Source organism: Mesocricetus auratus, unplaced genomic scaffold (assembly GCF_017639785.1).
Source record: "Mesocricetus auratus isolate SY011 unplaced genomic scaffold, BCM_Maur_2.0 Super-Scaffold_100006, whole genome shotgun sequence".
NCBI lineage: Eukaryota > Metazoa > Chordata > Mammalia > Rodentia > Cricetidae > Mesocricetus > Mesocricetus auratus.
In genome coordinates this window covers 17,240,897-17,256,325 of record NW_024429190.1, presented here as the reverse complement: position 1 = coordinate 17,256,325, position 15,429 = coordinate 17,240,897, and the positions used below count along the sequence as shown (strand labels likewise).

Genomic DNA, 15,429 nt, shown 5'->3' with positions numbered 1-15,429 from the left:
TCCACACTCCCTACTGCCCTTTTCTATCCAAGGTCTCCATGAGCACCACAGAATGTGAAGTTATAAATGAGGTTTCATTCTGCAGGAGCCTGAGCTACCCTGTGGCTCGAAGCTGCCACCTCAGGTGACAGAGATCGAGGACACCAACCACATGTGGAAGGTTTAGGTCACAGTATTATATGGACTCCCTGTTCCCCCAGAGTATAGGGGCTGGTTCTTACTTTGCCCCAGGCCCGGAACAGTGCCAAGCTCACCTGAGGGGCTTCTTAGACCACTTTGAATGTCTTTATAGTCATCTATACCACATGTCTATCCAGAAAGGAAGATACCTTGCTCACAGCACCTGAGTGGAGCAGAAGACTAGGTGGCAGATCTGAGTCCAGTCAGCTTCTCTACCAGCCTCTGAGCTTCTCAGTCTTGCTGGGCAATGGGGAGCTGTGGAACTGTGGGCAGGATCTTGGCAAGGACTCTGAACATCAGGAAGAGGCTTAAACTTTGCCTCTAGTCTGGGAGGAATTGCTTGGACTAGATATCCCCAAATTAAACGATCTAGCCTGGGCCTCAGGGGCAGTGGCGACACACAGTTCTAATACAGTGATGAGATTAGAGGCAATAGAATTAGCAGAGACAGATATGGCACTGAGCACACACTATTTCAGGGTGACAAAGGACTGATGGGATTCCTTTCTGTATGTGAAGCCAAACTTTATGAGGGGATGGTTCAGGAAGTGAATGAATAGAAAAATGGATGGATGGATGGATGGATGGATGGATTGGATGCATGGAAGCATGGATACATGGATGTATGCATGCATGAGGTTCAGAATCACAGAGTCATGTCAGGACACCACTCCTGGTTGAGCTTTGTTCTTTAGAACAAGAGGCAGAAGCTGAGGTCAGTGGTTTCCCACAGCATTAGGATGAATTCAGATCCATCTCCTGATATCAGACCATTAGAGTATAAAAGAAGACCAGGGCTCTGCACCTTCAGAGCTGGGGAACTCTGGGGAGTCCCAGCATCCCTTGGGTCTCATCATCTCAGGATAGGGATGCAATACCTGCTCTGTGGGTGGCCAGGGGGCTTCACTAAGTCAACATGAGTGTTGGAGCATCCCAGGCCAGGCACTTAGTTGGGTTTCTTTTCACCCCACCCTACTTCTCTGCTAGGTCTCAGCAAGCTGCACCCCACCCCCTCAAATCTCTCTCTCAATCATTTCCAGAATGTTCTTCCAAATCTGGAGCTTTCTCACAAGAAGCGCCTCCCTAGGGAGGTCACATTGCCATAGCAGGGCCACCAAGGTCCCGCTGATCCTCATATGCACAGAACCCTCAGGCCTCACCTGTCTATGCTCAGCCCCTGGAAGGTCTCCCTGGAGCTTGCCTGTGGTATTTGCTGGCAACACCATGCAGGGGTCCGGTTGATCTTGAACACAGCTGTGGGGCTCTTCTGAGAGCTGGTCTAGAAGAACAAGACCCTGAGGTTAAAATCACTCTTGGAAGATCTATTACAATGGCCACCAACAGCCATGTCAGCTGACAGATGTCTTTCTTGACATAGGTTTTTTAGCCCACGATGACTCCTGATGACCCCTACTCTTCTGCCAGGTGAGAACCTGAGGCTGGAAGATGTGAATGACCGCCAACTGTGAGCAGAGGAACTGGTTCTCTAGAAACATCCATGGACCACAACTGGACTATGCCCATGAAGCCTTTTGGACCCTCAGGGTCCTCATCTGTTGGCAGGGTGATACCCCCTACCCTGACCCTGCACAGCTTTCAGGAACAGCCCCACCAAGTCACATTCATGTTGGCCCACCCAACAGCTCTGCTCCCCAGACATGACTAAAGGGAAACATCAGCTGCCTCCTCCTGCAACCAGCAGCCCTGGATATCATGAGACTTAGACTGCTCTTACATTTTGAGGGCTGAAAGTTAGCAAGCAGAATCTCTGACAGCAGGTAAGTAGGAAACTTTGTCTTACAGTTAGAGACCAGGGGTCTCAAAGCCCCGGTAATTCTCAGACTGACAGTCACAAGTCTCATTCTCAACCTGAGGAGTTGCCTGGGGTGGAAGGTGGTCAGAATGACCCCTGATTGCCATAGACATCTCTGTGAGGACAAGGCCCCACTACCAACTTGCAAGCTGGCCAGCCCCTTTGTGAGCTGAATGTGCAAGTTTCAGTGTTCAATTATCCTAAGCTAATGGTCCCTGGAACATCACACCATAATTCTGCCTTGAACAGCTGTGCGACCTTAAGTCTCTCTCTGATCAGCTATGTGACCTTAAGCTTCCCTGGGTCTTGTCTATAAGAAGAATAAACCATCCCATACAACACTGCAAGGATAATATGAGGACTAAGTGAGCTGGCCTATCAGAAGGATGTCAGGTGACCCCTCTATGTACCACGGCATCCACAAACCTGCTGGGGCTTGAAGTCCATGAGCATCACTGTGGCAGCCTTGGCTGCTGCAGGGATCCAGCACCTCTGCCATGGGTGGGAGCAGAGAATCACTCTGTGCACAACCCGAGGCACCCTTGAGAGAAACAAAGAATTGAACAGTCACAATTGAACTTCAACTCGGTTGAAGTGTCCACTCCAAGCCCATTCCTATTCTCCCTTCAGAGCAATGGTCAGACCCCTCCAAGTAAGTAAACTAAGGCTCAGAATGCAGTGGGTGCAAAGCTGGTCATGGAGCCTAACCTGGGTCATTGGTTTACAGGGCCACACTGTTCTTGTTGACTCTTAGGATCCTTTTAGTAAGTTACAAGGAGTGACAGTCTGTCCTTGGAGTACTCTGTCCATCCAGACAGGAGACTGTGCAGGGGGTGAGAGTGGGAGGGGTCCTGTGTAGTCTCTGTCCCACCAGGTAAAGCTGGCATCTGCCCAGGGATTTTGAAAGTTCCCCTGTGAGCGAGTCCTAAAGTTAACAGTAGCCAATGACCTAAAAAAGCTCCCCCCAGACCTGCAGGAGGCCAGCTGTGTGAGCAGAGAGGAACACACCCAACATGGTCCCGGGGGCCACCTGTGAGCTGTTCCAGCTGGCATGACCACTGTAGGCTCTTGCCCCTGATACGATGGCCTCCTGGCCTCTGGGCCTCTGCATGGCTGTTCCTTCTGCTGCTTTAGGGAGGGGTCCTAACAGCCAGCCAACTGTCATACAGGCCTCTCTGTAGCTGGCTCCTGGCCTTGTTCCCACCCCACTGAACATTTGGCCAGTAAATTAAACTGGAAATCAAACCAGAGCAGGGTGCCTCCCCCTTCTCACTCTTCTCCAGCAGGATAAAAAATCCCATCTCCCCAGTCTCACACACATGCCTCTTTCTGTGTTCCAGCCAGGTACAGTAGGTCCCAGGGCATGGGGCAGGGCTGTGGCTGAGCCAAGGGTACTAAGGTGGACCTGGGCAAGCCCACACCACAGTAAACTGACTCTCACCTGGAGTCAGTTTTGCAACAGCTCGATCGTTGGAGTGTGCAATCCATGCAAGATGGTAGTAAGGCTTAATATCCTGCAGAAGCAGTGGCCGAGTACCCACCAGGCTTTCTGTAGCCTTCCTTGACCTTTCCACAAATGAAGTCTCCATCGCCCTCCTCCACAGCCCCTCCTTCTGCCATTCTGTGCTTGTGACCTCTTATCTGTCTATGCAACAGGTTGTGCTCTATCCGTTTGCCTATAAATTTTCAGCCCCAGCTGTATCATAGATTCTTCCAGAAGCTTCCAACAAGGACTAATAAGAACACTCGACCCCAACCAATAACAACCAGAGGGCATGGGAACCAGTTCGCAATCTAATAGACAACAGACTGTACACAGAGAGTCCTGACCAGACAGGTTAACACCAACTGTGCTCATAGGCCTGTCACCTGCCTCTGTTTCTGTCTACTTGGCTCTTACCTGGTCATAATTAAACAGTCCCAACCACAGCTTAAAAAATCAGCATGAAAGCAAGATGAAAGATCAGAAAGATGAAGGGACAAAGAGACAAATGCAGGAAGGTTGATAAAGATGGAGAGAAAGAAGGATGGAGAAAAAGATCAGAAAAGAAAATCTAAATGAACAAGAAAAAGAGAGGGGATGAGTAGAGAGAGACTCGAGTCCTAATAAGTGTAAGGAGAAGAGAGGGCAGAAGGAGAGGAGAAACAGGCAGATGGAGAAAGGAAGGCTGGAGTCAGCACACAGTCAGACATCATGTTTCACCGAGGCCAGCACGCTCACCATGGCCCTTAGTGCATATCCTGCTTGTACCCTGCTTCTCTGCCCACATGTTTTCATGAATGCTTGCAGAGCCCCAGCTAAGGGCCAGGCCTGGTTACAAGGCTAGGGACACAGTCACAGAAAATGCACACGCTTTATACCCCAGGGAGACTTCCAGAGCTATGACACTGAAATGATAACCTTTACCTGGTCTACCTCCTCACTTCATGAGTGATGAAGTCAACAGTCAGAGAGGGACAGCAGCTTGTCTAAGGACATAGGACAAGCCAGATGGAAAAACAGGAGAAGAGCTCCCAACTCTGGCCTTGCGCCTTCCCAGCACTGTGCTCGCTCAGCTGAGGGAACCACAGCCTGGACTCTGGTTTGCCTCAGTGTGTGATTACTCTGAGATACAATGGCATCTAGACACAAGCATCTATGTGTCATGGTACGTCCTTCCAGGCTTTTCCCTAAGCACAGGTAGTAGAAGATTTCTACTTACACAAAATGTAAACTTAGGTTTGTGCAATTTATTTTTGTTCAATAGTTTAGAAGAATCAAATCCTCCCAGACTCTCCTGCTGTGGTTTGGGGTTGTCTAACATTCTCTGCCCACATATCCCCTAAGTCCTGGGTTCTTAAAATGAGTGTCTTGATCCACACAAGGTTATGCAACTAAATGTCACCAAAAATATGGCAATAGTAAAAGAGTTCTGAATGTTTGAGTACACCCCCAAAAACTCAGAATCAAATATGTAATGAAAATGAGGCATTCCTGGTAGCACTGACCCATATTGCACTGTGTGACTTTATGCGAAAACACATACACACATCTACTCATTAGCATGCAAGTTGGCTTTCACCTTTAGTAAATGGCAAACATATGCCTGAAAGAATTATTTAAAATAAAAATTTTAATACTCATCATAAGTAAATGTTTGACTTGTATACCTATTTTTATTTATGTGTATTTCTATGTCCATGTGTGGGCATGCACATATTGGGCAGGGGTTATGTGCAGAGGCCAGAAGAGGGCACCAGATCCCCCAGAACTGTAGTTACAAGCAGTTGCAAGCACCCTGATGTGGGCGCTGGGAACTGAACCTGGGTCCTCTGGAAGAGGGGTACATGGTTGTAACCACTGAGCTATCTCTCCAGCCTCTATTCATTTATTGTATATGCTGGCATACCTAGGTTGTGGGAAAATGTCTTAAGAGACAGGTGTGATGAGTGATTTGAGAAGTCCTGGCTTGAGCGAGACCACGCAGGCTCCATCTCACTGGACACTGAGGCTACTTCTGGTTCTGCCAGCTGCAAACAGCACTGGGATGGGGACAGCTGTGCACAGCTGCTTGGTGGCTGCTTACCCCTTCTTCAAAATGTGCTGTGGCCTGAACAGGAAATGTCCCCACAGGATCATGTGTTTGAACCTGTGGTCCCAGCTAATGGCATTGTCTCGGAAGGTTGTTGAACCTTCAGAAAGTGAAGCCTCCCTGGAGGAAGTGGGTTACTGGGGGGGGGGCCTGGTGGCAGCACACACTTGATAAGCTAGTCCCACTTCCTGCCTGTCCCTACTTCCTGAGTGCAAACACAACATGACCAGCTGCCCCATGTCCCTGTTGTCTGCCGTGTCATGCTGGGACCATACTCCCCCAAATCATGAGATAAAATAAGCTCTCCTTCCCTTACACTGCTTCTTGTCATGTATTTGGTCACAACTATGAGAACAGCAAACATCTGTTCATGGAGGTTCATGATCACACGGTAAGTATAGGCATTCTTACAGCATTTAATACTCACTGATAGGCAGCCCTCCCCATAGGCTTAGATCTACAAAGGCTCAAACCCTGCAGAGGAATGGCTCCTTTAATAGCTACATGTATTGACTATTTCCTTCTGTTCTGTATGTGCAGGTGTGTGTGTGCATGCATGCATGTGTGTGTGCATACATGCTGTGTGTGTGTGTGTGTGTGTGTGTGTGTATGTGTGTGCACATGCATGTTGTTGAGAATTGGGGGCCTCACACATGTCAGACAAGTACTTTATCACTTGACTTTTGGTCCAGTGATGTTTTTTAAAGAGTTGGTATTATATGTATATGTGTGTGTGCCCGAGTAAATGCTGGAACATGTGTGTGCAAGAGCTCTCAGAAGAAGGCACTGGGTTCCAGGAAGCTGGAGTTACAAGCAGTTGTGATCTTCTCCATGTGGGGGCTGGGAACCAAACCCTGGTCCTCTACAGGAGCAACAAGGGCTCTTGGCCACTTAATCACCTCTTTATCCCCCTTGACTCCATTTCTTAACACCCCTATTTGCTTTATAGTGAACACCAAACCTGTGATGACACAGACCTACAGAGGCGCAAGCAGGGGTCTTTCCCCAGCAACAAAAACCATTCCCAAAGCTGCTGCCAGGATTCACTTTATCTATACTGCAGGACGGGGGAGGGGGACTGCAGGACAGGGAGGGCTGCAGGACATGGAGGACTGCAGGACAGGGAAGACTGTAGGACAGGGAGGACTGCAGGACAGGGAGGACTGCAGGACAGGGAGGACTGCAGGACAGGGAGGACTGCAGGACAGGGAGGACTGCAGGTCAGGGAGGAGTGCAGGGCAGGGAAGACTGAAGCAGGACAGGGAGGATTGCAGACAGGGAGGACTACAGGACAGGGAGGTGTGTAGGACAGGGAGGACTGCAGGACAGGGAGGACTGCAGACAGGGAGGACTAAAGGACAGGGAGGACTAAAGGATAGGGAGGACTACAGGACAGGAAGGACTGCAGACAGGGAGGACTGAAGGACAGGGAGGACTACAGGACAGGGAGGACTACAGGACAGGGGAACAATGCCCATCACCTCAGCACCTCACCTCCCAGGTGACTGACATGGTGACTGACTTTCTATCTCTACACATGATCCTCTCTCAGTGACTCTCCAGGCCAGGTGATGGCCATCTGTCTGTCTTCCGATGTAGCTGTTTAGAAGCCAGGTTTGCCATTGCTTGCCCCTGTGTCTGTCTGCCCTCCAAGCTCCTGAAGAGCTGGTCAACACCCAGATCACACACACACATACACACACACACACACACACACACACACACACACACACACACACTCCTTCCCTGCCCTGCAATCCCAGGGAGCGGTGCTATGCGTGGGACGCTGCAGGAGCCCAGTGAACACTCACAGAGAAGCACACAGGCACACCAGCAGGTCAATGGCAGTTTGCCTCCCACTGTCCTCCTCAGAGTCTGTCACCAGCAGGAGCCCCTCCCCCAAACTCCTCCCAGTGGCCCATTCTTCTGGGGACTTAGCTTTTAAGAAGCCTATTCTGAAAGCTGTCACCTATCTGAGTCTGGGCTTAGGGACATGGCACTAGTGCTTCCCTGGCTGCTTTACAACATGTTTGAGAGCTTTTCAGAGCAAGTGCTTTGTGGCTAAGAAGCAATTGAGATGTCTTCTTACAATGGCTGCCCTACGACTCACAGCACAGCTCCCAGAGTCTGTCAGATGTAGTAAACAGAGGGCCATCTTGGGAATGGGGCTGTGAGACCCTCAAACCTGGCTTCTTCCATGCTGGAGCATGAGACTTTCTCCACCTGCCTCAGTTCCCTCACCTGTAAAGTGAGGGCTAATAACTCCACCCCCTCATCAGCTGGCTGCAAGGACCACACAGCTCAGGGCAAATGGCAGCTTTGTGAAAACTGTCCGCTGCACACTTCCCTGCACATGCTCAGTCCACACATCTTGTTTCCCAATCTCTGTTCCTTACAGCATTACAACCACCTGGAGACAGTCCCTACGACTGAGACAAGTGGTTTCTTATGTTTCTTTCCTCATTCACTGAGCATCAAAGCCTGCGGGTGCCAGTCCTATCTCACAATAAGGATGCTGAGGCACAGAAGTTTAGTAACCAGCCCAAGACTATCCTGGCCAGTCTGGATCACTACTGTCCCCTAAGTGGGATTCCTCTGCAGTTCCCTATAGAAGTACCTCCCCCATGGCAGCACACAACACCCCCTACTGAGCAGTGCTGCATGTCCCATGAGTTCTAAGAACATCCTCTGTTTTTTCCTCTGCCTCACACATGGGGACCACTGCTTACGGACAACTTAGGGGATCTTCGGTAGACATATTTTGGCTTTGATACTCTAAGCCCTATGTGAGATGCAGCTGTTGGGGTGCAGGACCTTCTGAAGAGAGCTTGCAACACTGAGGTCATGGATGCTTGTAACTGGTGAAGGCTTTCCAGCTGAGGGCATAGATCCTACCTGACCCAGCCACTGAAGAGCGCAAAGACCCAAAGAGTTGCTGACTCTTGCCCCTGATCCAGAGGGAAGGACAGCAGAGGAGGGTGCGCTTCCTTGCTGGTCTTGATGCTGCCTTGGTGTCTGTGGCCAGGAACAGCCTCTAATGCACGAGGGATTAAAGGAGAGAACAGGAAATAGAAAAACAGGTGCAAGACTCAGGCATCTAGGAACCCACTCTTCTCAGAGAAGTCTTCTGAAGGAACAGGGGGATTGCAGCAAGATGGGAGAATAAAGCCTCAGGCCAGCTGCCTAATGGAAGCACATCTATGGCAATCACAGGAAGGAAGCTAAATGACAAGTTACATGTACGCATCATTTATTTTCAAAATTACAAGGAGACAATGGTAAGTGTGCACTCTGTTTTCCTCATAGTGGCTGAACAAGAAGAGCGCGGAGGGCCAGGTGGGAGATAAAGCAGTGAGAACACACAACAGAACCCACACACTGTAGTAAGCTGGCCCAGGCAAGAGACAGGCCATTATCCAGAGAACTTGAGTGATCCAAGTTCTACTTAAAAGATACATTTGAATTTTTAAATGAGCAACTCCCATTGGTTTATATTGTCTGTTTTTGTTTGAGGTAGGGGCTGCCACTGCCCAGGGTGGCCTTGAACTTTCTATGTAGCTTGAACTCGTAATCCTCTTGCTTCTCTCTCCCAAATGTCCCCTCTTCTTTAAAGGAACTAAGCTGACTATGGTTTTAGGGACATAGGGCTAATGCCGATAGAGCTACCTGCCCTGGCACCAACTTCCAGGTCTGTCTCTCAACAATTGAGTGACTACAGTTAAGATATTTCTCCTCAGAGCCTCAGCTTCCTCTCCGTGGAGCAAGGATGCTGACAGCAGCTGTCCCTATCTCCACAAGCTTTGAAAGGAAGCTTTGAATACATCTGGCACAGGAAGACATTAAATGCACATCTTCTGCCATGTAAAGAGGAAATAAATTCCCAGTATTCTTGTCCCAGCTTAAGAAACGTACCCGAGTTTAAAGAGCTAGTAATGATGAGATTCAGAAAAAGCCCAACCCCTGGCACTTTCTCCTATGCAGCCCCGGGGCCCCTGTGTGCTGCTGTGAGGAATGGAGGCTGCAAGGGCCAGTAGATGCTGGACCTACCCTGGAAAGTTCTCAGCCCAAGAGGGGAGGAAGTTTCTCACAGCATGAAATGAGCACTAGGGAAGACATGGGTGGCACATCCCGCTCATTAAAGAGGCACTGGCCCCTTCCACCGGGTAAGTGAGTACTCAACAGCTACAAGGGACCATCTACAAACCAGGACTCTGACACAGAGTCTGTGGGTGCCTTGGATTAGATGTGAAAGGCTAGACTAGTGTTGGGGCATGGGTGCACTGGCTATTTCCCTTGCCACTGTGACAAAAATACCTGGACACAGCGACCTAAAGGACGAAGGGCTTGTTCTGTCTCTTCCTGTAGAGACTACAATGACGGCAAGGGAGCAGCTGGGGAAGGAGTCTGGGTTCTGCTTCCTCACAACTCAGGAAGTTCCAGCAGGTGGAAGCCTTGAGCTAGCACCTTAGGTCACCCCAGCAACCTCCTAGTAGATGTCTCTAACCTTTCAACATTGTGACTCCGATGTTTTCACTACCAAGGCCATGCTCAAGAACAGCATGACTGTTATTTTCAAATACCTCATAGTGCTTTAGTCTTGGCTTTTGTGTTGGGCCACATTCATGGCTATCCAGGAGAGACTGCATCCCAAGGGCTTCAGATTGAACACACCTGTCAAATTTAAGTGGGGTTCTACAACCTCCCCAAACAGGACACTCAGCTGGGGACCAAGGGCTCAAACGAGTGAGCCTGTCAGGGAGGAAAGTTATCGCACACTCAAACTCCTAACTGTGGCAGTTGGCTGTGGGGTATAGTACATAGCTGGACTTGGGAGTCTGCAAATGTGTGGACAAGTGGGTTGACATCAAATGGCTGCCACAAGAGTAGATGACCATATGGGTAGTGAGTGATCATATGGCAGTGGTGAGCTCGTATGTATGAATAGTGGGGCCGAGACTGTGTGGTGAAGGATGGACTGGCCTCTGGTTCAATAAATGATGAGAGGATGCTGGAAAACGACCTTGATCAAGTGCTTGGACAGCAGTCAAAGGAGGGCAAGCAGTCATTCCTGTCCTGGGTTCCGGCCACTTACCGGGGTACCATGCCCCAGCTGGGCCCGCAGGTGCATATTTTGGTGGGCAAGCTCCTCCACCTGGCTGTGCAAGCCAATCTCCGACAGAGTCAGCCCGTACACGCAGCAGCGCAGTTCCTCCAGCTGCTCCCGCAGCTGCCGCTCGGTGACGCTGTGCTCCTGCAGCCTGCGCACCGCCTCCGCCCACTCCCGCTCTGCGCGCTCCGCCCTGGTCCTCAGTGCGCTGAACTCTGTGGCCTCGGGGGAGCTTAGAGGACCGGCCGGGGGTTGCGGCCTGGGGCTGCCCTCACTGGGCAACACTGCAGCATTCAGCTGTGCCAGCAGGAAACCCGCGGCGCGACCCAGGCGCCGCACGTCGCGCTCCAGCCGCTGCACCTGTGCCCGCAGAACGCGCTCCTGATCCCGCACCAGGCCCAGCTGCAGTCGCTGGGCCCGCCCACAGCGCTCCAGGGCTGCTGCCTGCTGTGCCAGCGCCTCGTCCTTGAGCCTCAGCCGCTCCTGCAGCCGCTGCTGCCGTCTGGCGGCGCTCTCCGCCTCCCGCACCTAGGAGTTGTGGTGATGGGGACGTCAGGGAGCCCCAGGCATATGCCTGGCTCTTCTTGACTTCTCTCCCTAACATTCTCGTATTTGTGCATAGTGGGTATTTTTGCATTAAAACGTTACGCTGGGACCTGGCGGTGGTGGCGCAGGCCTTGTGAGTATGAGACCAGTCTGATCTACAAGAGCTAGTTCCAGGACAGCCTCCAAAGTCACAGAGAAACCCTGTCTCAAATAACCCAAAACAAAACAAAACAAAAAGTTACACTGGGACCAAAGATGGCTCAGAGGATAAAGTCATTTGCCACCAAGCATGAAGACCCAAGTTGGGTCTCCTAGGACCGGTATGTGGTGGAAGGAGTGAGCCAGTCCCACAAACTAGACTCTAACCTCCACTATGGCACATGCATGTGCACTTACAAACTAAACGATTTTTTAAAGTTACGCTGATTACTGAGTTTGCTGGCACTGCAGCCGAGAGTCATCTTCACCTCACCATAGCCTGAGCCCAGGAGTTCATGAGTTCCCTAAGTCTGTGTGTGCGTGCAGTGGGTTGGAAGGGCAGTACGTCCTGTAGAGGGTCTCTGGAATTGTTCAGTGTGATCAGGCCACACCAATTTCCAAACTCAACAGAACTTTCCAGAACCTCCCCTTTTGGCGATGTGAGCTGAGCAGGGGCCAGGAAGCCACAGCAGCTATTCACAACTGTGAATACCTCCCCACCTCCAAACAGGACTGTCATTAGCCCCGCCACACACTCGCCACACACTGTCTAATGGGACAGCTAAAATCTTGCAGCCAGTTCTGGGGCACAGCATGGCAGCCTTGTGTCTGAGTCAAGGACTTCTTTCTCTGTCCCTCAGCCATCGGGCAGAGCAGGGAACACTTCTCCATAGCTGGACAACCCCACCTTTTCCCTGTCACATACAATGAACTGGACTGGGGTGCAACACCACCCTGAAAACAAAAACAGGTCTTCAATGTTCACATTCTGTCCAGACAAACACTGCCTGTGAGAAGCTTTCTGTCACCAGCTTCCTGCTACCCTCTGCTGCCAGAGAGCCTGCAGGTGAGAGAAACAGAGAGCAAAGAGACAGGAAAGCACTGGTTCTGTGGGGCAGGTTCTTGGTAGGGTGTGGAGGGGGAATAAAAACTGGAATTGCGTTTCCTGGAGGGAAAATTCTCCCGGCCTTGAGATTGTGTGAATTCTGTACTGGGTGTCTGTGTGGTTCTGGATGCCTGGAGATCATGGCGTGAGTGGGTGGGCCTTTGGCACCTCTCAGGATGACCAGAGCTCACTGCAGAAATGAGGCCTTTGCTTCCTGGGAATCTGACCAGAGCAAAGTTACCATCTGTGACAGATCAGACACAAAAGATGCCAAAAGCGTGTTCACACACCCCTGCAATGCTGACTCTGCATGTCAAAATCTCCACCAAAAGTATACAGACCAGGGATTAAGGCTGGGGACTGGGCTACAGCTGGGGCAAACGTGACCCTGACCAAGCCACTGAATCTGTAAAGAAGCTTCTTGGCAGGTCTCCCTGTGTGCATTCATGTTGTTTAAGACAGCATTAACAACAGGGAAGTGCATGGAAAGGGTATCTAGCTCCCTGGCCTCCCCAGAGCCAACTCATCCCACAATGCAATTATCTTACCCTTCATCTTCCATCACACTAGAAGCTTCTCCATGCAGGACTGTCCCAGACTCCCCTGAGGAATCCCACGTGTGTCAAGAGCAAGGCTCAAAAACCCTTACAGTGTCTCTTCAGAGAAACCACATGTCCCCAGTGCAGAGCCACAGCCTGTACCTTGATATGAAAACGCCCCTGGGGTTGAGCAGCTAAAGGTACATGAGCCAAGGAGCCAATTTAACCTGACTCTGCCTCCAGTGGTCAGAGGGAAGGTGACACCTGGCTGACCCCCTAGTACTGAAGGATTCAGTTGAGCTGAGTCTGACTCCTTCTCTTCCCACTTTTGTGTCGGTGAATACTCCGCCATGTACCCTGGCTATCCCACAGCTGCCCATGATCAGAGACACACAGGACCATCGCATATGTCACGCACACACACAAAGGCACAGCTGAACAAGACTGGAGAAATAACACTCCCTTTAGTACACATGCCACCCGTTCGTACTGAGCCCCCATCCGTGAGTGGGCTGCACCCTGCAATCTTAAAACCCCAAAGCTGTGCTCTAAAGTGAAATCCCTGAAGCCAGTGACCAGGCATCATAGGGTACCTATTGCAGAGGTCCAGGTCCATCTGTTATTTCTTTCTCAAGGTACCCTGAATCATCTCTCCAGCTGGAAGGTTTCTTATGATGGATAAGATGAAGCATGCAGCTATCATTATTGAGATGCCTACCTCTCTGATCATTCTACATGTGTCTTCTCATTTAATTCATATGGCCAACCACCTGAGGGGTGGGTACCATATTATTCCCATTTTCCATATGAGGAAACTGAGACCTGTCGAGGTTGTGTCACTTATCTAATGTCACAGGCAATTCAGCGGTAGAAGTAGGGTTTCCCTCTAAAACATGCCCCTTCACTACTCAATGCTTCTTGATAGAGGTGTCTATTGTTCTCTGGCTCCCACTACCCCAGGCCTTAGCTGCCCTCCTTGGCCCCTTAATGCCAGCTCCTCTGCTAGGAGGCTATCTCTGCAATGACCCCTCTGGTATCCCTGTGCTTCCCAGCCTCTCCCCCTCCCCTGCACACACCTCCTTTCCTGGGACTCCCCCTGCTCACACCTCCTTTCCTGGGCCTCCCCCTGCACACACCTCCTTTCCTGGGCCTCCCCCTGCACACACCTCCTTTCCTGGGCCTCCCCCTGCACACACCTCCTTTCCTGGGCCTCCCCCTGCACACACCTCTTTTCCTGGGCCTCCCCCTGCACACACCTCTTTTCCTGGGCCTCTCCCTGCACACACCTCTTTTCCTGGGCCTCCCCCTGCACACACCTCCTTTCCTGGGCCTCCCCCCTGCACACACCTCCTTTCCTGGGCCTCTCCCTGCACACACCTCTTTTCCTGGGCCTCCCCCTGCACACACCTCCTTTCCTGGGCCTCCCCCCTGCACACACCTCCTTTTCTGGGCCTCCACAGCAGCATGTCAGTCCGCCTCATTCTCACACTTCAAGTTCCCTTTCCAGCAAAGTCTGGGAAGGTCTCATCACACCCACAACGTGTCCAAGTCCCTCCTCACCCAGGACCAGGTTCTTGTCCTCCCTCTGGTCCTACCTGCAAGCAGCAACTTGAGACCTACGTTGGCCCCCTCCTGTTCTCAGGGGCCCAGGCACGAGAAAGGTACCAACATGCTGACACCCATGCTTCCCCAGGAGGCCTGGGAGATAGGGGAGGGGAGGTCAGACAGAGAAGCTAAGGCCCGGGGTGACCATATGACCAGGCACTGGGTAATTGAAGGGACACGAACCCGGATGACCAGTTCCCCCTGCAGTGCCTGTAGCTGCTCCTGGGCATAGAGTGAGGCTCTTCTTTCCTGGGCCACGCAGGCACTCAGCTGTTCTATCTTCAGAAGAAGCTTCTTCTCTGACAGCTCCAGCTCCTGAACTCTGCAGAACCAGAAGCAGGAGATACTCACTCAGGGCAGGAAATGTGTAAACACCACCACCACCACCTCAGTCAGCTGGCCCAGCTACTGGTCTAAGAGTTTCATTGTAAAACACTCACATATGTTATCAACTCGGGGTCTCTGTGTTGCTGAGACTGGCCTCAAACTCATAGCCATTCTCTTTCTACCTCCCCAGTGGTTGGATGACAGGAGTGAGCCACCATCCCTGCCATATGTATCTAATCAGAAAATCTCTGCTCTTCCTCAAAGACATCACTTGCAGGGCTGGGAAGAGGGCTCAGTGGGTAAGAGCACTTGTTTGGTGAGCATGAGGACCTGAGTTCAAATCCCTAGCACCCACACAAAGTCATGCCTATAACTTCAGCACTGGGGACAGAGACAGGCAGACCTTGGGACTCGTTCGTTGGCTTGCCTATCCAAAATGTGAACTTTCATTTCAATGAGAGACCCTGCCTCAAGCAATAAGGTGGCGAATAATGAAGACAAGCTTGTGTCCTACTTGGGTCTCTCCATGCATGCAGATGGGTATTGCATGGATATGCATACTACATATGTGTGTATACACATACACCAATGTCACTTGCCACAGAATTCAACCTTAAGTGTTTCTCAGCCCTATGTTAGCAACCGCTATCCTTAAA

The 15,429-nt window shown here is 51.0% G+C and overlaps 1 protein-coding gene across 5 annotated transcripts in view; it reads right to left on the bottom strand.

Moving 5' to 3' along the window:
- Positions 1 to 15,429, bottom strand: part of CUNH4orf50 (chromosome unknown C4orf50 homolog) — an 86,706-nt gene that overhangs the window by 63,091 nt on the left and 8,186 nt on the right. For all 5 annotated transcript variants that reach the window (XR_005877712.1, XM_040746997.1, XM_040747000.1 and 2 more), the window contains 4 exons: positions 14,630 to 14,768; positions 10,658 to 11,200; positions 2,420 to 2,534; positions 1,341 to 1,459 (listed from right to left, as the gene is read on the bottom strand). Coding sequence is in view for 4 of the 5 variants with exons in the window: in XM_040746997.1 (XP_040602931.1) it covers positions 1,341 to 1,459; positions 2,420 to 2,534; positions 10,658 to 11,200; positions 14,630 to 14,768 (916 nt within the window). In the remaining variant the exon portion in view is untranslated. The remainder of the gene's footprint in view (positions 1 to 1,340; positions 1,460 to 2,419; positions 2,535 to 10,657; positions 11,201 to 14,629; positions 14,769 to 15,429) is intronic.